Source organism: Periplaneta americana, chromosome 16 (genome assembly GCF_040183065.1).
Source record: "Periplaneta americana isolate PAMFEO1 chromosome 16, P.americana_PAMFEO1_priV1, whole genome shotgun sequence".
Taxonomy (NCBI): domain Eukaryota; kingdom Metazoa; phylum Arthropoda; class Insecta; order Blattodea; family Blattidae; genus Periplaneta; species Periplaneta americana.
In genome coordinates, this window is record NC_091132.1 from 95,179,831 (window position 1) to 95,198,518 (window position 18,688).

Here is an 18,688-nt window from a genome sequence, read left to right on the forward strand (position 1 = left end):
TCAAAAACTCAGGTACAATAAAAATTGAAGTAAAAATAAAATGATGTCCCTGTATAAACTTGTAACGAAAATATGTAGGTACACAAGCCAGATGACAGTATACAGAAAGCAACACAAGTTGCGAGAAATAGAGACGAACAGTGGGGAACTACTGTAGTTGAGTATGCCAACAAATTGCGAAGTGGGGGAGAGGGGGCTCTAATGCTATAGATTCTGGCAACAATAGTGAATAACTCATTTAAATCCTGCGTTTTAGACTCACTGCAATGCTCAAGAACGAGAATCGATTTAAACTTACATGCGAGTGTTCTCGAGACATCGCCAATGAAATAACTTACTGCTGCACTCATCGCTTGTATGCAGCAATAGACGAGGAAAGAGAACTTTCAAACGGAAACCTTCCTTACAATACTAACAACGGCATAGCTAAATACATTGTACGAAGTGTTATTGAATTTAATTTAATTTTGTGAGTGGGGCACTACGATCCAGCACTGCGACCTTTCAAGATCTATTGCGCTAACCCTCAAGCTAGGCGCATTCCCAAACCCACACCGGCTGACTACACTAAAGTTCGCTGCGTACCCAGGTTTCGAGCAGGCAACTTCACTCGTTCCTAGACCAGCCCCCTCCGTACATCCCCACCTGGCGTCCAGGAAGTGCTATGGAATGATAATGGATTGAAGATATGGTGTCCGTAGTCCAGGCGGATTTAAAAAAAATTAGAAACGTCCTCTTTTTCGTAACTTGTATACCTGATATTTTTAAATTACCTGATTTGACGCTTTTTTCAAGTAATTTGCCTGTAAGTAGTAGCAGCATCGACTGAATATACTCTTTGCCAACGATCATAACTCTCTTTGCTCCTTCTTGTTATGGTCATTGCTCAGAGGTAGCTAGTAAATCGAGAAATCGAGGTGCGAATGTAAATCTAATTAGATATTTTCTGTCCTTTTTAATAATTAACTTATAATTACTTTGACTTTCATATGTTGCTTCGTAACTGTAACATCATTATTATTTTTTAATAAAATAGGTAGTAACATACTTTTAAGTATATATACTCCTTAAGGCCCTTAACACACTATACCGAGAACTATATACTATAGGGTAAACATTGGTAATTTCGTGATAATTTCATGAAAATTAATTTAAAATGCAAATGTGTAAATATACCCTTATTCCGATTTTTTCATCTAAAAGACAATACTTTGCTGTACAAATCTGGAGACATAAAAGATTGGACACGTTCTTGAACAAGTGCCAAAAACCACTTTTACAACTTAAGCTAAAAGGTTGGTTATTTCGTGATATTACATTGATAATTTGGTGAGAGGTAGAAGAATTGTGGAAAAATTCATTAAAGTCACATTAAATTCTCATTTATTGTTACAAGACTTCAAACATAGTAATTCCGTCTAATATTCATAGCAAGGAAACATAGAAATACATATCAACACATAATAAGAATGAAATCAAAGTAAAAGTTGAAATTAAAAAGGGATCTTCTTTGCCCTGAAAGGGTGAACACTTTTATTACGGACTTTACTATAGCCTATATTACTAGGGTAACTCCAGAAGTCTGAGTCACTCTTTGGCAGCGTGCACAAGAGAGTAATCTTCTAACCTCGTTCCGCGAAGGGATCCTTCAGTTTACCAAAGAGATGGTAATCGTACGGTGCCAGTTCAGGACTGTAAGGCGGATGTTTCAGTGTTGTCTATCCGAATTTTCTGATCTGGTCTGTGGTCTTGTGACTGACATATGGCTGTGCGTTGTCGTGCAATAGCAGAACATCCTGCTTCTCCCGATGTCGTCGAACACGACTCAGTCGAGCTTGAAGTTTCTAGAGAGTTGCCACATACTCGTCAGAATTAATGGTGGTTCCGTGTGACATGATGTCCACAAGCAAGAGTCCTTCTGAATCGAAAAACACAGTAGCCATAACTTTTCCTGCCGAAGGTGCACTTTTGAATTTCTATTTCTTTGGTGAATTTGCATGATGCCACTCCATTGTCTGCCTCTGTCTCCGGTCCAAAATGGTGGAGCCATGTTTCATCTTCTGTCACAATTCTTGCAAGTAAGTCATCTAGTACTTATCATTGGCACTTAGCACGATAACAAACCAAACAGAAGCTACACTGAACCCATTGCGTCCTCCTTTTCTTTTTTGTTATCACATCTTATCTTTAGATTTCTAAAATTAGTATTGTAATACAATTTTTAAAATAGTATAAAATGTAACGCTTAATGTTCAACAAAATTTCGCCTCAAACAGCTAAGATTTCTATCAGTAAAGCTAAGCCTATATGGCGACTACAGTTGTATCTATAATTCCAAAAACATTTCCTAAAATTTCATTAAGATATAGTAAATCATTGTACCAAATATCATATGCTTACCTTTAGTAATAAGCCTGTAATGTAATTACAAACATCCACAAAATTTGTACGCCTGAGAAGTCGACGCTAACTTGCTCTCTCCAAACATAAAAGCTCACTGAAGCAACTACAATAGCCACACAAAGCGTAGCTGTATGTTTCTGGAAACCGGACAACATACGCAATCCCTTGGCGGAAATTTGAATCTCGTAACACCATTGGTTAGTTCAGGAAAGAGCAAAGAAATATTATCACGAAATAACCACTGCCACGAAATTACCAATGTTTACCCTATAAAGTCTTTGGCTTTGATATGCGCTGATAGAAATAAAGTTACATAAATTTGGACTTCTGACTTTCTATTAATTGTTCAATTTCATTCAGGCAATATAAATTTTATAGGCTACAATTAGGTTAGGTTACGTTGGCTATATGGTGGGGTAGCTATGTTTTAAAAATACCGCTAGCCGACCGAAGTCAGATATGCCTTATTTCAACCGTAACTCCGTGCTAAAGGAAAGCATTTTCCATAGCTCGACAAACGCATTACATATTTCCGCTGTAGCGTGTTACGGGCTTAAATATGTACTGTAAATTTAATATTTTGTAATAAAATAGATATTGACGTAATTTAAAGTATAATATAGACCTAAGCATAAATTTAAGTACACATTTTCTGTCCTGTTCTTTTTGAAAAATGTCCTCGTTTCTGAAGCTTTGTGTCCTCTTTTTTATCGATGACAATCTGGTCACCCTAAATGAAGAGAGTGACGGAATTATGTAGATGTCTAATATGGGAAAACGGAATAACTTCGAAAAAACTCAAGTGAGACTTTGTCCGCACAAGTGTCACTATTGATTTTTCAATGAAAAATCCCAGAGCTAACCGGGACTTGAAGCGAGACAGGCTGAAGGTCTGACCACTCAGCCGTCGCAAGGACGAAGTATTCTTACAAGTACACTTCAAACTGAATGTTTTACATATCATCATCATTGTAATTATCAACTAGAAGAATTTGTCTAGCTAGTTTCTTTAATCTCGAAAGGGATATATTATTTAAATTGCTCCCTCTGTCAAAACGGGTCTTTGTTTGGATTTCACACTTTTAGTTTTGAACTCACAAAAGATTTAGATTATCTTCTATAATACGAGTGCTGATAGTTTATCGATAATTTAATTGAGCTTAACGAATGTATGTTGTTATGATATTTTTTTCGAGACCAAAGGTCGAGAAAAATTATCTTATGACAACATACATGCGTTTAGGAGCTCAATTAAATTATCACAGAGAAAATATCAAGGACGAATTGTATGCAGTGAGATCATTCCGATGCGAGAAAGAAGTCATTTGATTGGAATTTTTATAATAAAATCATGATGTTCATGCTAATGGCAGTGACTTACCTCTTTCATCTTCGCAAAACACACAAATTTTATTGCCTTTACTGCAAGGAGAACAACGCGAATATCTAAAATTTAATGTATTAAAAACAGCTAACATTTCAGGTTAATAATAATAATAATAATAATAATAATAATAATAATAATAATAATAATAACATGAAAGACACTTTTTCAGCTTTCCCAATAACGGGACTACCTCATTGGACAAAGCATAACAAACACACAGAGCGAAAACAAAACAGACCACAAAAGAGAAATGTAGGGGACGAACAAAAAAGGGAAATTAAAGACAGGAAAGATAACAGCGTACATATAATAGGCCTAAACATAATAAACAAACAGATTAGACGTTCAAATAAAGGATCTTCCTTTTTAGGAAACAAAGTACAGGTGGTATTTTAAAATGGCAAGTGATCCTCTGATAGCAGTAAGGGAAACATCACGAATGAAGTCGTTGTTCAACTGGAACTTCTCGCAGAAACTGACAAAGAGGCGAGGTATTGTGCCCCAACATAATTAATCGCCGTTAATCAATAGCGGAATGTATGTTTTCTCTACCGTAATTGAATGAACCAGAGATGGTAGGAATAAAACAAATTGTATTATAGAAGAAAACTAAACATTTGAGGTTATGTGGTTATACACATATGTTTTTTAAGTTTATAGGCCTAATAATTTTATTAATTCTTTTTCCACCAGCTCTTACTTGTAATAACTAATAATTAATGGTACAATTGTTATAATATTAATAACTGTTCCATGTTGAGCGTTAGATGTTAGCGTTTCATTGCTGTTCCATGTTGAGCGTTAGATGTTAGCGTTTCATTGCTGATATTTTTTTGGAGTGAATATGCATGAGTACAGGCTTACTATAGAAGCAGAGTTGATGGTAAAATAAAATGAACATAGGATAAAAAAAATGAACATAAGAGAAAAAAAAATTTCGGTTATTAATTTTAGAGCACCATATTATGTACTATCAGTATAATCAGATTATCATAGGTCAATTGAGTGTCAATGAGCTGGTTGATTGGCTGTATGACGTTCGCTTGAAATTATATTTCGAATTACATTCACAATTGCATGCCCGTGGATACCGTCTCTAGATACTCTATACGGTTTTGAGATATAGACACAGTCTAGTATATAGTCACGAAGCTCAATACGTAGGAAATATGCATCCATAGATAGTTGCTAGCCACTAGGATCGCTACTATCGCCTCATCACAGACAATGCGAAATAGTACCAGCACAGTCTATTGTTCCTAGTACCCTCAACAACTCAAGCTTCGTGACTGTATATAGTAAACTGTGATATAGGTGTGTTGCTTAAAAAAAGGAAGCTTAATTGGTCCTGTCACAAAACAAAATAAAACATTATTATTGTGTATAAATTTTATTTCATATGCTGAGAAATCGTCTCGCGCCGTGGCGTCGTTGTCTGAAAACCATTCACAATGAAAACAACATTAACGCAAGGACACAAACATTACAGTAACAGTGGCAGTTTCGTCATCAATCACAATGGAAACTTGACGTTATCATAAGGCAGGCATGTTAAGCGCGGGTATTTCTAACCTTTAAACGAGGTGTAACAGTGACGTAGACTTTCTTTTAAGGGCAAGGCGTATGCATGCATGCGATTCTGTAAACGGAAGGCCTCTAGACTCCTTGCCAGAATGTATATTCCGGGTCAGCTTACTTCATATCCTAAGAGTGAAACGTAACTATTTCCCCCCCATTACTACATATGCTAGTGGATTTTGGTGATTTTATAGTTTGTAGGTTGAATTTTCTTTTGCCAACTTCGTTTCGAATTTCGATACCGATAAATATTTGTTGGTACTGGAGTTCCATGAAATTAAAATTGTATTAGATTTCTGAGCCTGTTACTGGAATCTAGTGAAATTTAACAAACTAATAATTAATCAATATCAGTATTAATATTAATACATAATAGTTATTTTATGTGTTGCATTGTGGTTATAATTGAAGACTATAGTCGGGTAAGTTTTCGAAGTTAGTGCTAATAATTTCATGTGGTCAAACAAAGTACATTTTTACGTTATATCTCGTGAGTCAATTGTTTCGTCAAACCAGTGAATTTCGTATTGCCAGACAAAATACTTGGCATGTTGATTGATCCCTTTTCCGTATAGTTTGCCTTCGAAAATATGTTACAAATTATTGAATTATTTAGAATAACCTTCCAACATAAAGTACTGTAAATAAATAAATCATTTGGTACGTAGGTCGTAGGTTCGTGTGATATCAGGTAACACAGACACTGCTGTTTAGAGACTGTTCTTATGTGACCCTCACTATACTGTGTGCGCGCCAGCTCTTAAACCGTGAGGTATGAGGAAGTGGGGAAAGGGGGCATATGACTCAGCCAGACCAACTAAGGAGTGTGCATGAATGTTCCCTCCGTAGTACAAACATTAACTCTCTCGCTTATCGGTTTCACGGCGGGCCGCATTCCTGCCGCGTTATATATATTTAGTCTATACTCTTTTCGCTGTAAGAAAAATCCTAATGTAAACACAAGCACGTTGCTGTCATACCCGTGATTGGCTCACAGTCGAAACACTCACACGACGCAGGAGAATATAGTCCGTATTTGGAAACTATCATCTTGTATTATTTGAAAATAAAAAATTGAATTATAATTGTTAAATACAATGAAACATATAACTTCGCTCATATGTAAAACGATATGTAAAAGAAAAGCTACTTTTATATTTTGTTATGTACTATGAACGCGGATGAATACAAACAGTAATGCCAAGGTAGTCTGTTCTTGTAACAAGCTGGCGTCGTAGTTGTTCACGTGGTACTGAAGAATGGCTTCTGCATCCTGGGCGTGTGTGGTTATTAATCATAGGATTAGAAACCCTCTCAAAAGCGGAGAAAAACAAATAGTCTTAAATTTATATAATAAGTTATGTGAGTTTTAATTAGAGTAATTATAAAGTAAATGTTTCCTAAGCAAACGAATGCATAGTAGTGAGGTTAGGTCTACTTGACAAGTAACGGGAAATGTTTAACATGAAACAGAATGTACAACAGTAGGCGGGAACACGTACTGAGAATCTATGGCGCCAAACAGCGGCCAATGAAGCCTCACTTCAGTCACGTGCTATTGTTTACATTAGGATTTTTCTTACAGCGAAAAGATTATAGTATAGTACAGTCTTACGTCATCACCCGCTTATCGCTTCGACGCTGCATTCCTGCCACAGTTTAAGAGCTGGCGCGCAGACAGTAGATACAATATGACCTCTCTTGACATCCCTGCCATAAGGCCATGAAATAAATTAGTATATCCATAAACAGATGACTGCAAACATCCAACAATCATTGATGTTACCCCAAATGAAGAGCTTGGAGTTTGTCACGTTTTCATTAATTACAAAATTAATTACAAAAATTACAAAATTATGTTAAATAACCTGACAGTAACTTTGATGTTCATGTCGCGTTTGCGTTTACTTTTCATTGTGAATGGCTCTTAAGGCATCATGCCTAGTACTCGCGTCACGGAATGCGCGCTGGTTCGAATCTTCATGGGGGAAGAAATTTTCTCATGAAATTTTGACCTGCGTATGAGCCGGTGCCCACCCAGCATCGTGATGCTTATGGAGAGCTACGTTAGATAGAAAAATCCGGTTACGACAGCCAGCTAAAACGGCTGGGGGGGATCATCGTCACATGACACCTCCGTTCTGGTTGGATGATCGTTCACATCTGCGGAAGCATGTAGATACGAGGATAGCAGTCGACTAGTCGGTCTTGGCTTTTAACGGGCTGCTGTGTCACGGATTAATTTTTTATGTTCTGGAATTGGTTTTGATACTCAAATCCCCATTGACACCAACTCCACACTTTTATCAATCAGTTTATTCTATGTATAACAAAAATTATAAAAATTTTTCTATTTTTTAAAATGAATTGTCATTGCATACATAGAATTGAAATGAAAATGTCACTAAAAATTATTGTTTCACATGCATTATTCCAGAAAAAAATTGGTTTAGGAACATAAATATGCAACCAATTGTTTATGAGAAATAGCTGTTCATACAGAAAAAAAGAGAGTCCAAACTCACGTTTTCACTATCAGCGATGTTGGAAACGTAAATTCTAGAAATCGATTTTTCGCGGCAACACAATATGTTCTATTTATTCAGTGCTTCGTATAATGAGGATGTAAAAGGCCTCTAATATTCCATATTCTATGTGTGTAGTTGTAATTGAAAGAAATGATGTTTTTGCAAACTTTAGTTTCTGATTTTTTTCTTCGAGCCTTCGAAATGATTACCGGCATATCAATAATTGATTCTAGTTCACGTCAACACTTTGTTTAAAAACTTAAAATTATGTAGTCGACACATTAAAAGTGTTAAAAATTTATTTAAAAAGGTTATGTACCTTGTCCAAGTTACATAATCTTTTTTAATAAATTTTAACACTTTTAACGTATCGAATAAACAATTTTAAGTTTTTATCGGTATTACTTTTTTTTTAAATTCAGTTTATTGGACCAATGTAATTATCAAGAATCGAACTTATATTCACATGAACTTTTTCTGGTGCCCAAAATTATCTAAAGAATAATCTCTATAAGCTCCTATAAAAAATCCAGAAATCATTAGGCTATGTAAAATTGTGGAAACACCATAACATAAATAAATTATAAAGGTGATGTACAGTGTTTTCAATGCTTAATACAAATTGGGGTGAAAAATAATCAAACTATTATTGATTAGACTGTGAACATTGTTACTTACCGTTGGCTCAGTTTTCAACACATCGATGATTTTACCCCAGTTTTCTTCATCGTAGTTGACGCGGTAGTAACCTTTCTGATGACTGTTGATTTTAAACCATGCAACGTCATTTGGAATGTGAAGAGCGGCTGTAAACAAACGAAAAGTAATATTACTTGGACGAGTATCTTTGAGTGAATAGCAGAATGATTGTCAACGTACACACTTTCAGCATGCATCAAATCTATAGAACAAATAATATGATGAAAAACAGTTGCCGAGTGTAAATACCATCAGTAATAATGATTGTTTTTAGAAAATATCCACAATTAAGTTTGTATCTACTTCACTTTACGTGATTCGGGTTCCGCATATTGCGCACAGATGGCAGGACTGTGACCCATTTTTTGTGTAGGTCTCGCAAGCAGAGAATACAGACGGAAGGAATGCGAATGAAACAATGCGATAAGGAAGAGAGGGTGACAGGAAAGGTCATGAGATAGTTTGAATGATATTCAAGAGTACAGTCAGAAGAGAAAAATGACATCGATAGAATCAGTCTTGCGTTATGATAGTTACATTACGACTTTAGTTTGTTCCATTGTATGTGAATACGTGTCTTGTATCACACGGTATTATTATTTCATTCGTAAACATATGTTGCGCCTTTAATTAGCTTCGAATTTTTCTCTTGCTACGTTCTTTATTTCCACAGCGATGTCTTCATTTGTTCATCTTCTTTGAAGAGACAGTACTTCCATCGGTCCGTACTTCTCGCCTCCTCGGCGTGCCTACATACGCACGTCAAAATAGACAAGAACGCCACCATTGCTTTTCGATAATCGTTCCTTGCGCGAGCTACATCTGTGCAGACTTATGTCGTGTACTAGAGTGAGTATGTATGTGTAAGTGTAGTGTATGGATTGAGTACGGATGGTGAAGAGGAAGGGAGAAGGGGAAACTCGGTGCCGGCACGTAGCCTACTCCTGTCGAATAGCACCAAGGGGGCTTCCAGGCTTAATGTCAACAGTGGCGTATCCCTTCTCTTCATATGCACTGCGGAGAGTTTTGGGATTTAACCTAGTCATATTGGTACCAATCTAGTAATTAAGTTGTGCACCGGCATCTCTCCTAGTCCCGAGGTAGAAATTTTACATGAAAATTTCTGACTCTGCCGGAGTTCGAACCCGGCCCGGCTAGTCTGGAGGTAGACACGCTACCACAGAGCTAACTCGGTGAACTATAGACAGTTAAGTTTAAGAGCTTCGCTGAAATAATTAAAGCAAAGGTGTCCCTACACAGGGTGGTTCAGGACCTCTGCAACAAAATCTGGGGATCAGTAGATCTCGCAATGAGGATCATTATTCGTAAAATAAACATGTTCTTCTATGACTCGTTTAAGAGCTAGTGGCATCGAAACAAAGATGAGTTTCAGTGGCATTAACAATTATGAAATGAATTACTTTTCAAGTATGTTTGCTGACAAGTTACAGGCGTTCAAAGTGTCTATCCTGAACCTGATTACATTCATTACACTGTCGTAGCAGTGGTTATCGGTCTGTGTCGAATTTCGTCAAAAGCAGCTAATACTCGCATAGTCGGTTCGTTTCTGGTGTTAGTTCGAATGGTGTATTACTTCACATGTCCCAAAAAATATGAAGGGCGTGAAGTCGGGTGATCACGCTGGCCACGCAACAGGTCCGGCTCTTCATATCCATTCCTCCCCGTAGATGTTGTTCAAATGTGTTCATACAACCAGATTGCAATGTGTTGGGACGTTACGTATGTTGAATCAATGACAGGAAACTTGTAACCTGCCCGCAAGGGTACTTACCGAAATAAATTATTAATTCAATTCATTAACTGTAGGCCTAAATGTCACTAAACTGGTCTTTTTTCGATGTTGCGTAGATCCTACACGAGGCATCGGAGAACATGGGTTGTTTTACGAAAAATGATCCTCATTGCGAGATCTATCGATCCCTAGAGTTCGTTGCAGAGATCCTGAATTATCCTGAATAACGCCATGAAGGTACTTGGGGGAGGGACATGTAGATAGAGCTCCATTCTTTTATCTCTGCATTAGAATGACAACTTATGGTCGGCACTACTCTCCAATCGCCTTTTACTCCCGGTATTCAATTTGAGGTTAGTGTAACCACTAATTAAAATTGTCACAACCTCTGATTAAGCATCGACTTCGGTTAGAGCTTAAACGGAAGGTTAATCACGGTAATCTCTAACTCGCCATATTCGAGTGGTTAAAGGAGATAATCAGTGATTATGGCATTCCAACTAATTTATATGGTTGAAACGCCGCCCTTTGTGATCGGGTTAAGCGAGTTACATGGTCTGCCTTACGGCCTGTATTAGATCACGATGGCTGTGGCACAGTCTATTGTTCCTAGTACTCACAGCGCTCCAAGCGGCTAGCAACTATCGCGAGATTTGCAAAAAATCACCCCAAGCTTCGTGACTATATAGTAGACTGTGCTTCAAACTAACTTTGGATGAATTTATGAACAATCGCCACTCATCTGGCTGGAATTGATGTCCAGGAGTCTGCATTACTGCACACACATTATTACAAAAAAAAACTTCATTTTTCTCTTTATAGAATTAGTCTTTGAAATCATAGTCGCGACTACGATAGATGCATCTTTGTGAAGTAGATTCCAGCTTTTGAGCCTGGAACTTGAAAGTTCATCTAATTGTTTAGACAAACTTAAATCCCGAGTAAGATCATTAAGATCTTGAGTTAAAAAATGAGGTTCTGATGAACAGCTTATTTCGAATTTCTTTTCTCGTCTCTTTCTTCTGCAGTATGAGTTGAGTCGAAGACGGCCTCGGAATTGCCAAAAAATCTGGACACCTTGGTACAGGATACTTTTCACTATGTAATATAGGCCTCATTACAGATATTATATTGGGATAGTTAACTGTATATATTGTTTTAGATGTGATTCCTCTAATGTTAGTTAAACAAAGATAGCAATCAGTTGAATGGTCTTTCTATTCTCTCCAAATCATAGGAATTGCAAATGGTATAATTTTTTCATCCTGTGAGAAGCTCATAGTTCTGCCAACCCAGTCTGAATAAAATGTCCACTTCTGACTAAAAATTCTCACTTCTTAGCCGATAACCTACAAAAATTATAACAAAGAAAGACTGATAGGCCTCTTTATAAGTATATTACACAAAAACTTTGATTATTCAGTTTCCTTGTGAAGAAAATCATGTTAGCCAATGTAATGAACGGGATAGGTAAAGGGATACGCATTCTATTCAATGAAAGAATGAGTAAACCATAAACACCAAAAGATCTACAATAAACAAAACTGTCACTGCCAATTCAGAGATCTCAATACCAAGTGCGTTTACGCCAGTTTATTCTTTTGTTGGAGAGACTTGAGTTGTTTATGGGCGGGACATGGAGCATCCATATGCATTGCATCCTAGATCATATTATGTACCCAGATTGCTCGGCGTTATAGGCTCTGACGGTAACAACTTTTGTCAGGTTTACTATGCTGACATCTAGTTAGTACATAAGGAGTCACGTCATAACTCCCATTTGAATTGCATTAACGACTGTACTGCCATCTCGTGTTCGTTTACGGCGGACGGTGGCGATCCTGGCTGTTGTTCTCTTCAAAGTGCAACCGATTTTAACATAGGAATGAGCAATCTACATGTGATCTGGGATTGCAGCCTAAAGAACCTTTTTATGCACCCATGTTGGAATGTGTTGCGTGCCAACTGTGCTACCCGCCTAAGTCGACTCCATTATCCGCCATACTACGCATTCTTCTAATTTATATACCATACCTGTGGTGGTGATTTTCCATTCCTAATAAATCTATATATCTATTCCCTTCAGGCAACCAAGAACTTGCATGCGTAACTATGAGTCGTCTAAAATTTGCCACTAATGCTATCTACCAATCTTTGAACAAACTTAGAGGAACATATATTGCGACGGACGGCAGCTCTGACGTCACAGAAACACAGGAGATGCCATAATTTTTCGAATCGAAGATAATAAAAGGCGAATTGAGGGTAGCGTTTGTTGAATAAGGTTAAAGAAACGGGAGAACCCCTAGGAAAACTCTCAAATATTGGCTTTGTTCGCCATAAAACTCCATCATCGTAGAGATTTGAACTCGGGTCCGAGGTCGTCGTAAACGAGCGCTCTACCAATGAGCTATCAAGGCGGCTAAGGGGATAAATAGGTCAAGTTCATAAATTTTCTCACTAACGATATGTAGGCCTAGGTACAGTAGAAGAGGCAAGACCTGTCCTATAAACTTATATGCCGTAGCTATATCACCAATGCCGTCGGAAGGGGAAAGAGAGGTTTTAGTCTGAGATTAACTTAGGTGTTGATAGATTCGTATAATATTAACCATAACAAAAAAAAAACTCATTTTCTGATAGCTCATTCTTTCCCCTCTGGCACAGCTCACATGCCAGGTCTCGCCTCCCCATCTGTATATGCGTTCAAGATGCATAAAGAATGGACGTATTGAGATCGAAAACCTTGGGACAAATGAAGCTCACATCTGTGTCCTATTTATTTTCCTTCATTCCAAATACTATCCTTTATTTTCGTGTCTGCTTTCTCCCTGAATATTCTCTATTAAAGGACGAATTAACTTATTTCATTAAATAGAGTATGTAGAATGTTTAAATAAGGCAGTAGAGCTAATGAACAGCTTTAATACTTTGGGTATACTATAAGCAGTAACATGAGCTGCTGCCAGAAGTCAAAAGGAGGATAGCAATGGTCAAGGGAGCTTTTAAAAGGAAAAGGAGCATCTCCTGCGGACCTCTGGAAAAATAATTAAGGAAGATATTAGTGAAGTGTTTTGTGTGGAATGTGGTATTGTATGGAGCAGAACATAGACATTACGATGAAATGAAGAGAAGAAATAGAAACATTTGAAATGTGAATATGAAGAAGAATGGAACGTATGAAGTGGACAGAGAGAATAAGAAATGAAGCTGTATTGGAAAGAGTGGTTGAAGAGAAAATGATGCTGAAACTGATAAGGAAGAAGAAAAGGAATTAGTTGAGTCACTGCTGAGAAGAAACTGCCTCCTGAAGGATGCACTGGAAGGAATGGTGAACGGTAGAAGAGTTCGGGGCAGAAGAAGATACCACACGATAGGCGACATTAAGATATATGTATGGATAATATGAGGAGACAAAGAGGAAAGCAGAAAATATGTAAGATTGGAGAATGCTGGGTTTGCAATGAAAAACTTGCTCTTGGGCAGAACACAATGAATGAATGTAGAATTTTGTCACGCATTGTGAAACAAACATACTAAACATACCGTAATGTACATCCATTTGTATCGTCATGGATGTGCAATTAGTGTTGAATGCCAGATTAGGATTAGATATCTGATTTGGATGTAGCAAATGCGAAGCAGGAAATGGAATCTACGATCTGGAATAAACGCATTTGCATTACGATTTGATTTTTAATTCAGGCCGAGAACATTCGAGTTTCAGTATGCGTTGTTGTAGGGTGAGGGCGTCAGCGATATTGATCAGCTTTTGCATGAGATATTCTGCCAGAGGCGTTTCCTAGTGGACGACAATTATCATTATGGAATTTTTCGTCCGTCACACGTGACACGTTGCCGTTCCTTATTTCTAGAGCATCTGATAAACACCTGAACTATACCGAAGCACGCATCACCATTACGTAAATCAGACATGGGGATTTCAGACTCCGCGTGTCAGACTGCTGTAGCTTCCACCACTCCTTTACTCTGCCAGTGTTTATAAAGAAACGACGTAAGTGAGTATACTGCTATAGAGTATTCCACCGTAAGAAAAAATCGTTGGTCTTACGGGTATTGGCTAGTACAGTACACTGTTGCCGTAAGATACCTCCGTTAGTAGAACGAGTGAAGTATAGTATCTCTAGCTCACTCTCTTCCTAATACGTGCATAGTTCTATCACAATCTAGTATATACAGTCACGAAACTCAATTGGTAGTAAATATGCATCCATAGATAGTTGCTAACCACCAGGATCGCTAATACCGCTCCATTACAGACAATGCGAAATAGTACCGGCACAGTCGATTGTTCCTAGCATCCTCACAACTCAACCTTCGTGACTGTATAATTGTACAGGGACATCATTTTATTTTTACTAACATTTTTAATATTAACCTGGTTATACCTTTCTATTAACGATTAAAACAGGAAACACCGTTTGCTACCCTTTCCACGACGGAGTTCGATGATACTGGCGTAAAATACAAATCACTTTACTAGGTATAGGAGGGAAGAAAAGTAGTTCATCCATTTATGTAAACTAGGAAATATCGCAATTTTGAGTTTGATAATTTTCATTAGGTTTTTGTTTAATCAAAATACAGTACTGTATTAACACTTAATGTTTTACACACGAATTGAGCTATCCATTCGGAAGTATTAATTATGCAATGTATATTGTACTATTACAGCACATTAGCGTACTATATAGAGAATGAAGTTAAATTGAAAAATAATTATAATATGGATATTTAAACACATTTTAGAAAATGGTGGCCGTTCATTTCGATACAGGCTTCAGTTCTTTTGTCCATATTATCGCACTATAGACTATTGTACCTAATTCCAATTACCAGTTTCGTTCTTCGTACGAGTAACTCATGTTGAAATAATACTGTACCTACTCTATAAAAGAGTACCTTACGTACTGTAAATTCAATCTTCACTTCTGCCCGATCCGAAAAGATAAAATCACTCGGAAATGCTATCTACTGTCCGTTCAAGTGGTTTTGTCGCAGGGTTGTAGAAAGGGGAGGGGGAAATCACGTGACAGTTAATTACTTAAGGAGGCCCTTTTATTCAAGTTATTTTAAACACTTGAATAATATTACGTAGACGTCCAATTCCTAACAGAAATTAATGTTTTCAGAAAAGAGCTAAGATAGCCCAGCTACTAGACTTTACAAAGGGGCGAACAGAAGCAGGTGGGGGAAACCGGGATGCGACATAGGGAAACGGACGACAGTACCCGTACGAAAATATGATTCAATATTGAAAGCTCTTTCGTCACTGGAAAACGCGAACATATTTCTGAAACGTACTATACTCAGTAACTCAGTACTGCTTACGAGCCCTCGGCTCTGTCGTGAACGGTTGGAAGTTTACTAGTAGAAGGGGTGGGAGTGAAGTACATTCCAAAACTCAGGTACAATAAAAATTGAAGTAAAAATAAAATGATGTCCCTGTATATACTAGACTGTGGTTCTATATAGCAAGTTTATCGCACAAGATAGGTACGTTGAGTCCGTTGAAATGATAAAAAAAAACCTATTAATGCCATAATGATGCCTGCAAAAACATACATTATATTTTATATAAATTATAGCTAGACTTCGGACATTTAGACCATTAACCAACATTTAGACATCTCAACTAGGCTTCATAATGATCGAAAGTAGGCATTAAAATAAGTTTTTCGGACCTAAAACGTTGCTGAAATTTCAAATAATAGTACCATAATAATAATAATAATAATAATAATAATAATAATTACATACATACATACGTGTTCTGCCCATGGGCAGGTTTTTCACTGCAAACCCAGCATTCTTCAATCCTTCCTATTTTCTGCCTTCCTCTTAGTCTCCGCATGTGATCAACATATCTTAATTACTGTAATGTCGTTTATCATATGATATCTTCTTCTGCCCCGAACTCTTCTCCCCTTCACCATTCCTTCTAGTGAATCTCTCAGTAGGGAATTTCTTCTCATCCAGTGACCCAATCAATTCCTTTTTCTCTTTCTGATCTGTTTCAAAATCATTCTTTCTTTACCCACTCTTTCCAACACAACTTCATTTCTTATTCTGTCTGTCCACTTCACAAGCTCCATTCTTCTCCATATCCACATTTCAAATGTTTCTATTCGTTTCTCTTCAGTTCGTCGTAATGTCCATGTTTCTGCTCTTTACGCCACACTCCACAAAAAAGCACTTCACTAGTCCCTTCCTTACTTCTTTTTCCAGACGTCCGCAGAAGATGCTCCTTTTTCTATTAAAAGCTTCCTTTGCCATTGCTATCATCCTTTTGATTTCCTGGCTACAGATCATGTTACTGCTTATAGTACACCCCAAGTATTTGAAACTGTTCACTTGCTGTACTGCCTCATTTAGAATTCCCAAGTTTACCTTCTTTATTTTTCTTGCGACAACCATGGTCTTCGTCTTGTGTGCATTTATCATTCCATACTGCTCACAGCTCCATATCATCAGCAAATCTTATGCACTTTATTCTTTTTCCTCCTACTTTTACCCCTCTCATGTAAAAAAAAAAAATAATAATAATAATAATAATAATAATAATAATAATAACTTACATATGGCTTTTAAGGAACCCCAGGTTCATTGCCGCTCTCACATAAGCCCACCATCGGTCCCTATCCTGTGCAAGATTAATCCAGTCTCTATCATCATATCCCACCTCCCTCAAATCCATTTTAATATTATCCTCCCATCTACGTCTCTGTCTCCCCAAAGGTCTTTTTTCCCTCCGGTCTCCCAACTAACACTCTATATGCATTTCTGGATTCGCCCATACGTGCTACATGCCTTGCCCATCTCAAAAGACTGGATTTAATGTTTCTAATTATGTCAGATGAAGAAAACAATGCGTGCAGTTATGGATTGTATAACTTTCTCCATTCTCCTGTAACTTCATCCCTCTTAGCCCCAAATATTTTTCTAAGAACCTTTTCTCAAACATCCTTAATCTCTGTTTTCTCTCAAAGTGAGAGTACAAGAGTTTCACAACCATACAGAACGACCGGTAATGTAACTGTTTTATAAATTCTAACTTTAAAATATTTTGACAGCAGACTAGATGACAAAAGCTTCTCAACCGAATAATAACAGGTATTTCCCATGTTTATGCTGCGTTTAATTTCCTCCCGAGTATCAGTGATATTTGTTACTGTTGCTCCAAGATATTTGAATTTTTCCACCTCTTCGAAGGATGTCTCCAATTTTCATATTCCCATTTCGTACAATATTCTGGTCACGAAACATAATCATATATTTTGTCTTTTCGGGATTTACTTCCAAACCTATTGCTTTACTTGCTTCAAGTAAAATTTTCGTGTTTTCTCTAATCGTTTGTGAATTTTCTCCTAACATATTCACGTCATCCTCATAGACAAGAAGTTGATATAACCCGTTCAATTCTAAACCCTCTCTGTTATCCTGAACTTTCCTAATGGAATATTCTAGAGCGAAGTTAAAAAGTAAAGGTGATAGTGCATCTCCTTGCTTTAGCCCGCTGTGAATTGGAAAAGCATCAGTCAGAAACTGGCCTATACAGACTCCGCTGTAAGATTCACTGATAGATATTCTAATTAATCGAACTGATTTCTTGGGAATATCAGATTCCATAAGAATGTTAATGTTATGTTTTATTTAACGACACTCGCAACTGCAGAGGTTATATCAGCGTCACCGGATGTACCGGAATTTTGTCCCGCAGGAGTTCTTTTACATGCCAGTAAATCTACTGACATGAGCCTGTCGCATTTAAGCACACTTAAATGCCATCGACCTGGCCCGGGATCGAACCCGCAAGCTTGGGCATAGAAGGCCAGCGCTATACCAACTCGCCAACCAGGTCGACTCCATAAGAATGTTATATAAATAATAATAATAATAATAATAATAATAATAATAATAATAATAATGTGCCACCAGAGTTACGGATGGAGTTATTGAAGCTTCAATGTAACTCAGAGCTCATTGAAGAATATTATCTTTGAAGCAGGGAACATTAATTCTAGGAATAAATAACTTATACCAACCTGCGTACCTTTGGAGCAAAAATTAATATTATGAGTCTACATAGGCGTATTATATTTGTTACATTTTTTTATTGTATCAAGTTTACAAAATCATCTTACGTAGGTTGTCACAAAGAAATCGTGTCAACGCTCCGGCTGAGTGTGTCCGATTTGAAACCAAAGAAACTTAAACACTACTGGAAACAGTAGCGAGTAAGTATTTATGTAAGATTATTTTTGTATTTCTCCGGTTGAGAATGTAAAATTTGACACCAAGAATTTTTTTTAACAGCAA

At 37.2% G+C, this 18,688-nt stretch overlaps 1 protein-coding gene and 1 long non-coding RNA gene across 3 annotated transcripts in view; one reads left to right on the plus strand and one right to left on the minus strand.

The window, feature by feature from the left end:
* Positions 1-18,688, minus strand: part of LOC138690956 (aminopeptidase A-like) — a 211,629-nt gene that overhangs the window by 65,603 nt on the left and 127,338 nt on the right. For both annotated transcript variants that reach the window (XM_069812546.1, XM_069812547.1), the window contains one exon: positions 8,575-8,702. In XM_069812546.1, the coding sequence (XP_069668647.1) occupies positions 8,575-8,702 (128 nt within the window). The remainder of the gene's footprint in view (positions 1-8,574; positions 8,703-18,688) is intronic.
* The window catches only part of LOC138690959 (uncharacterized), a 1,057,789-nt gene that overhangs the window by 31,671 nt on the left and 1,007,430 nt on the right, over positions 1-18,688 (plus strand). The gene's annotated exons all lie outside the window — the stretch shown is intronic.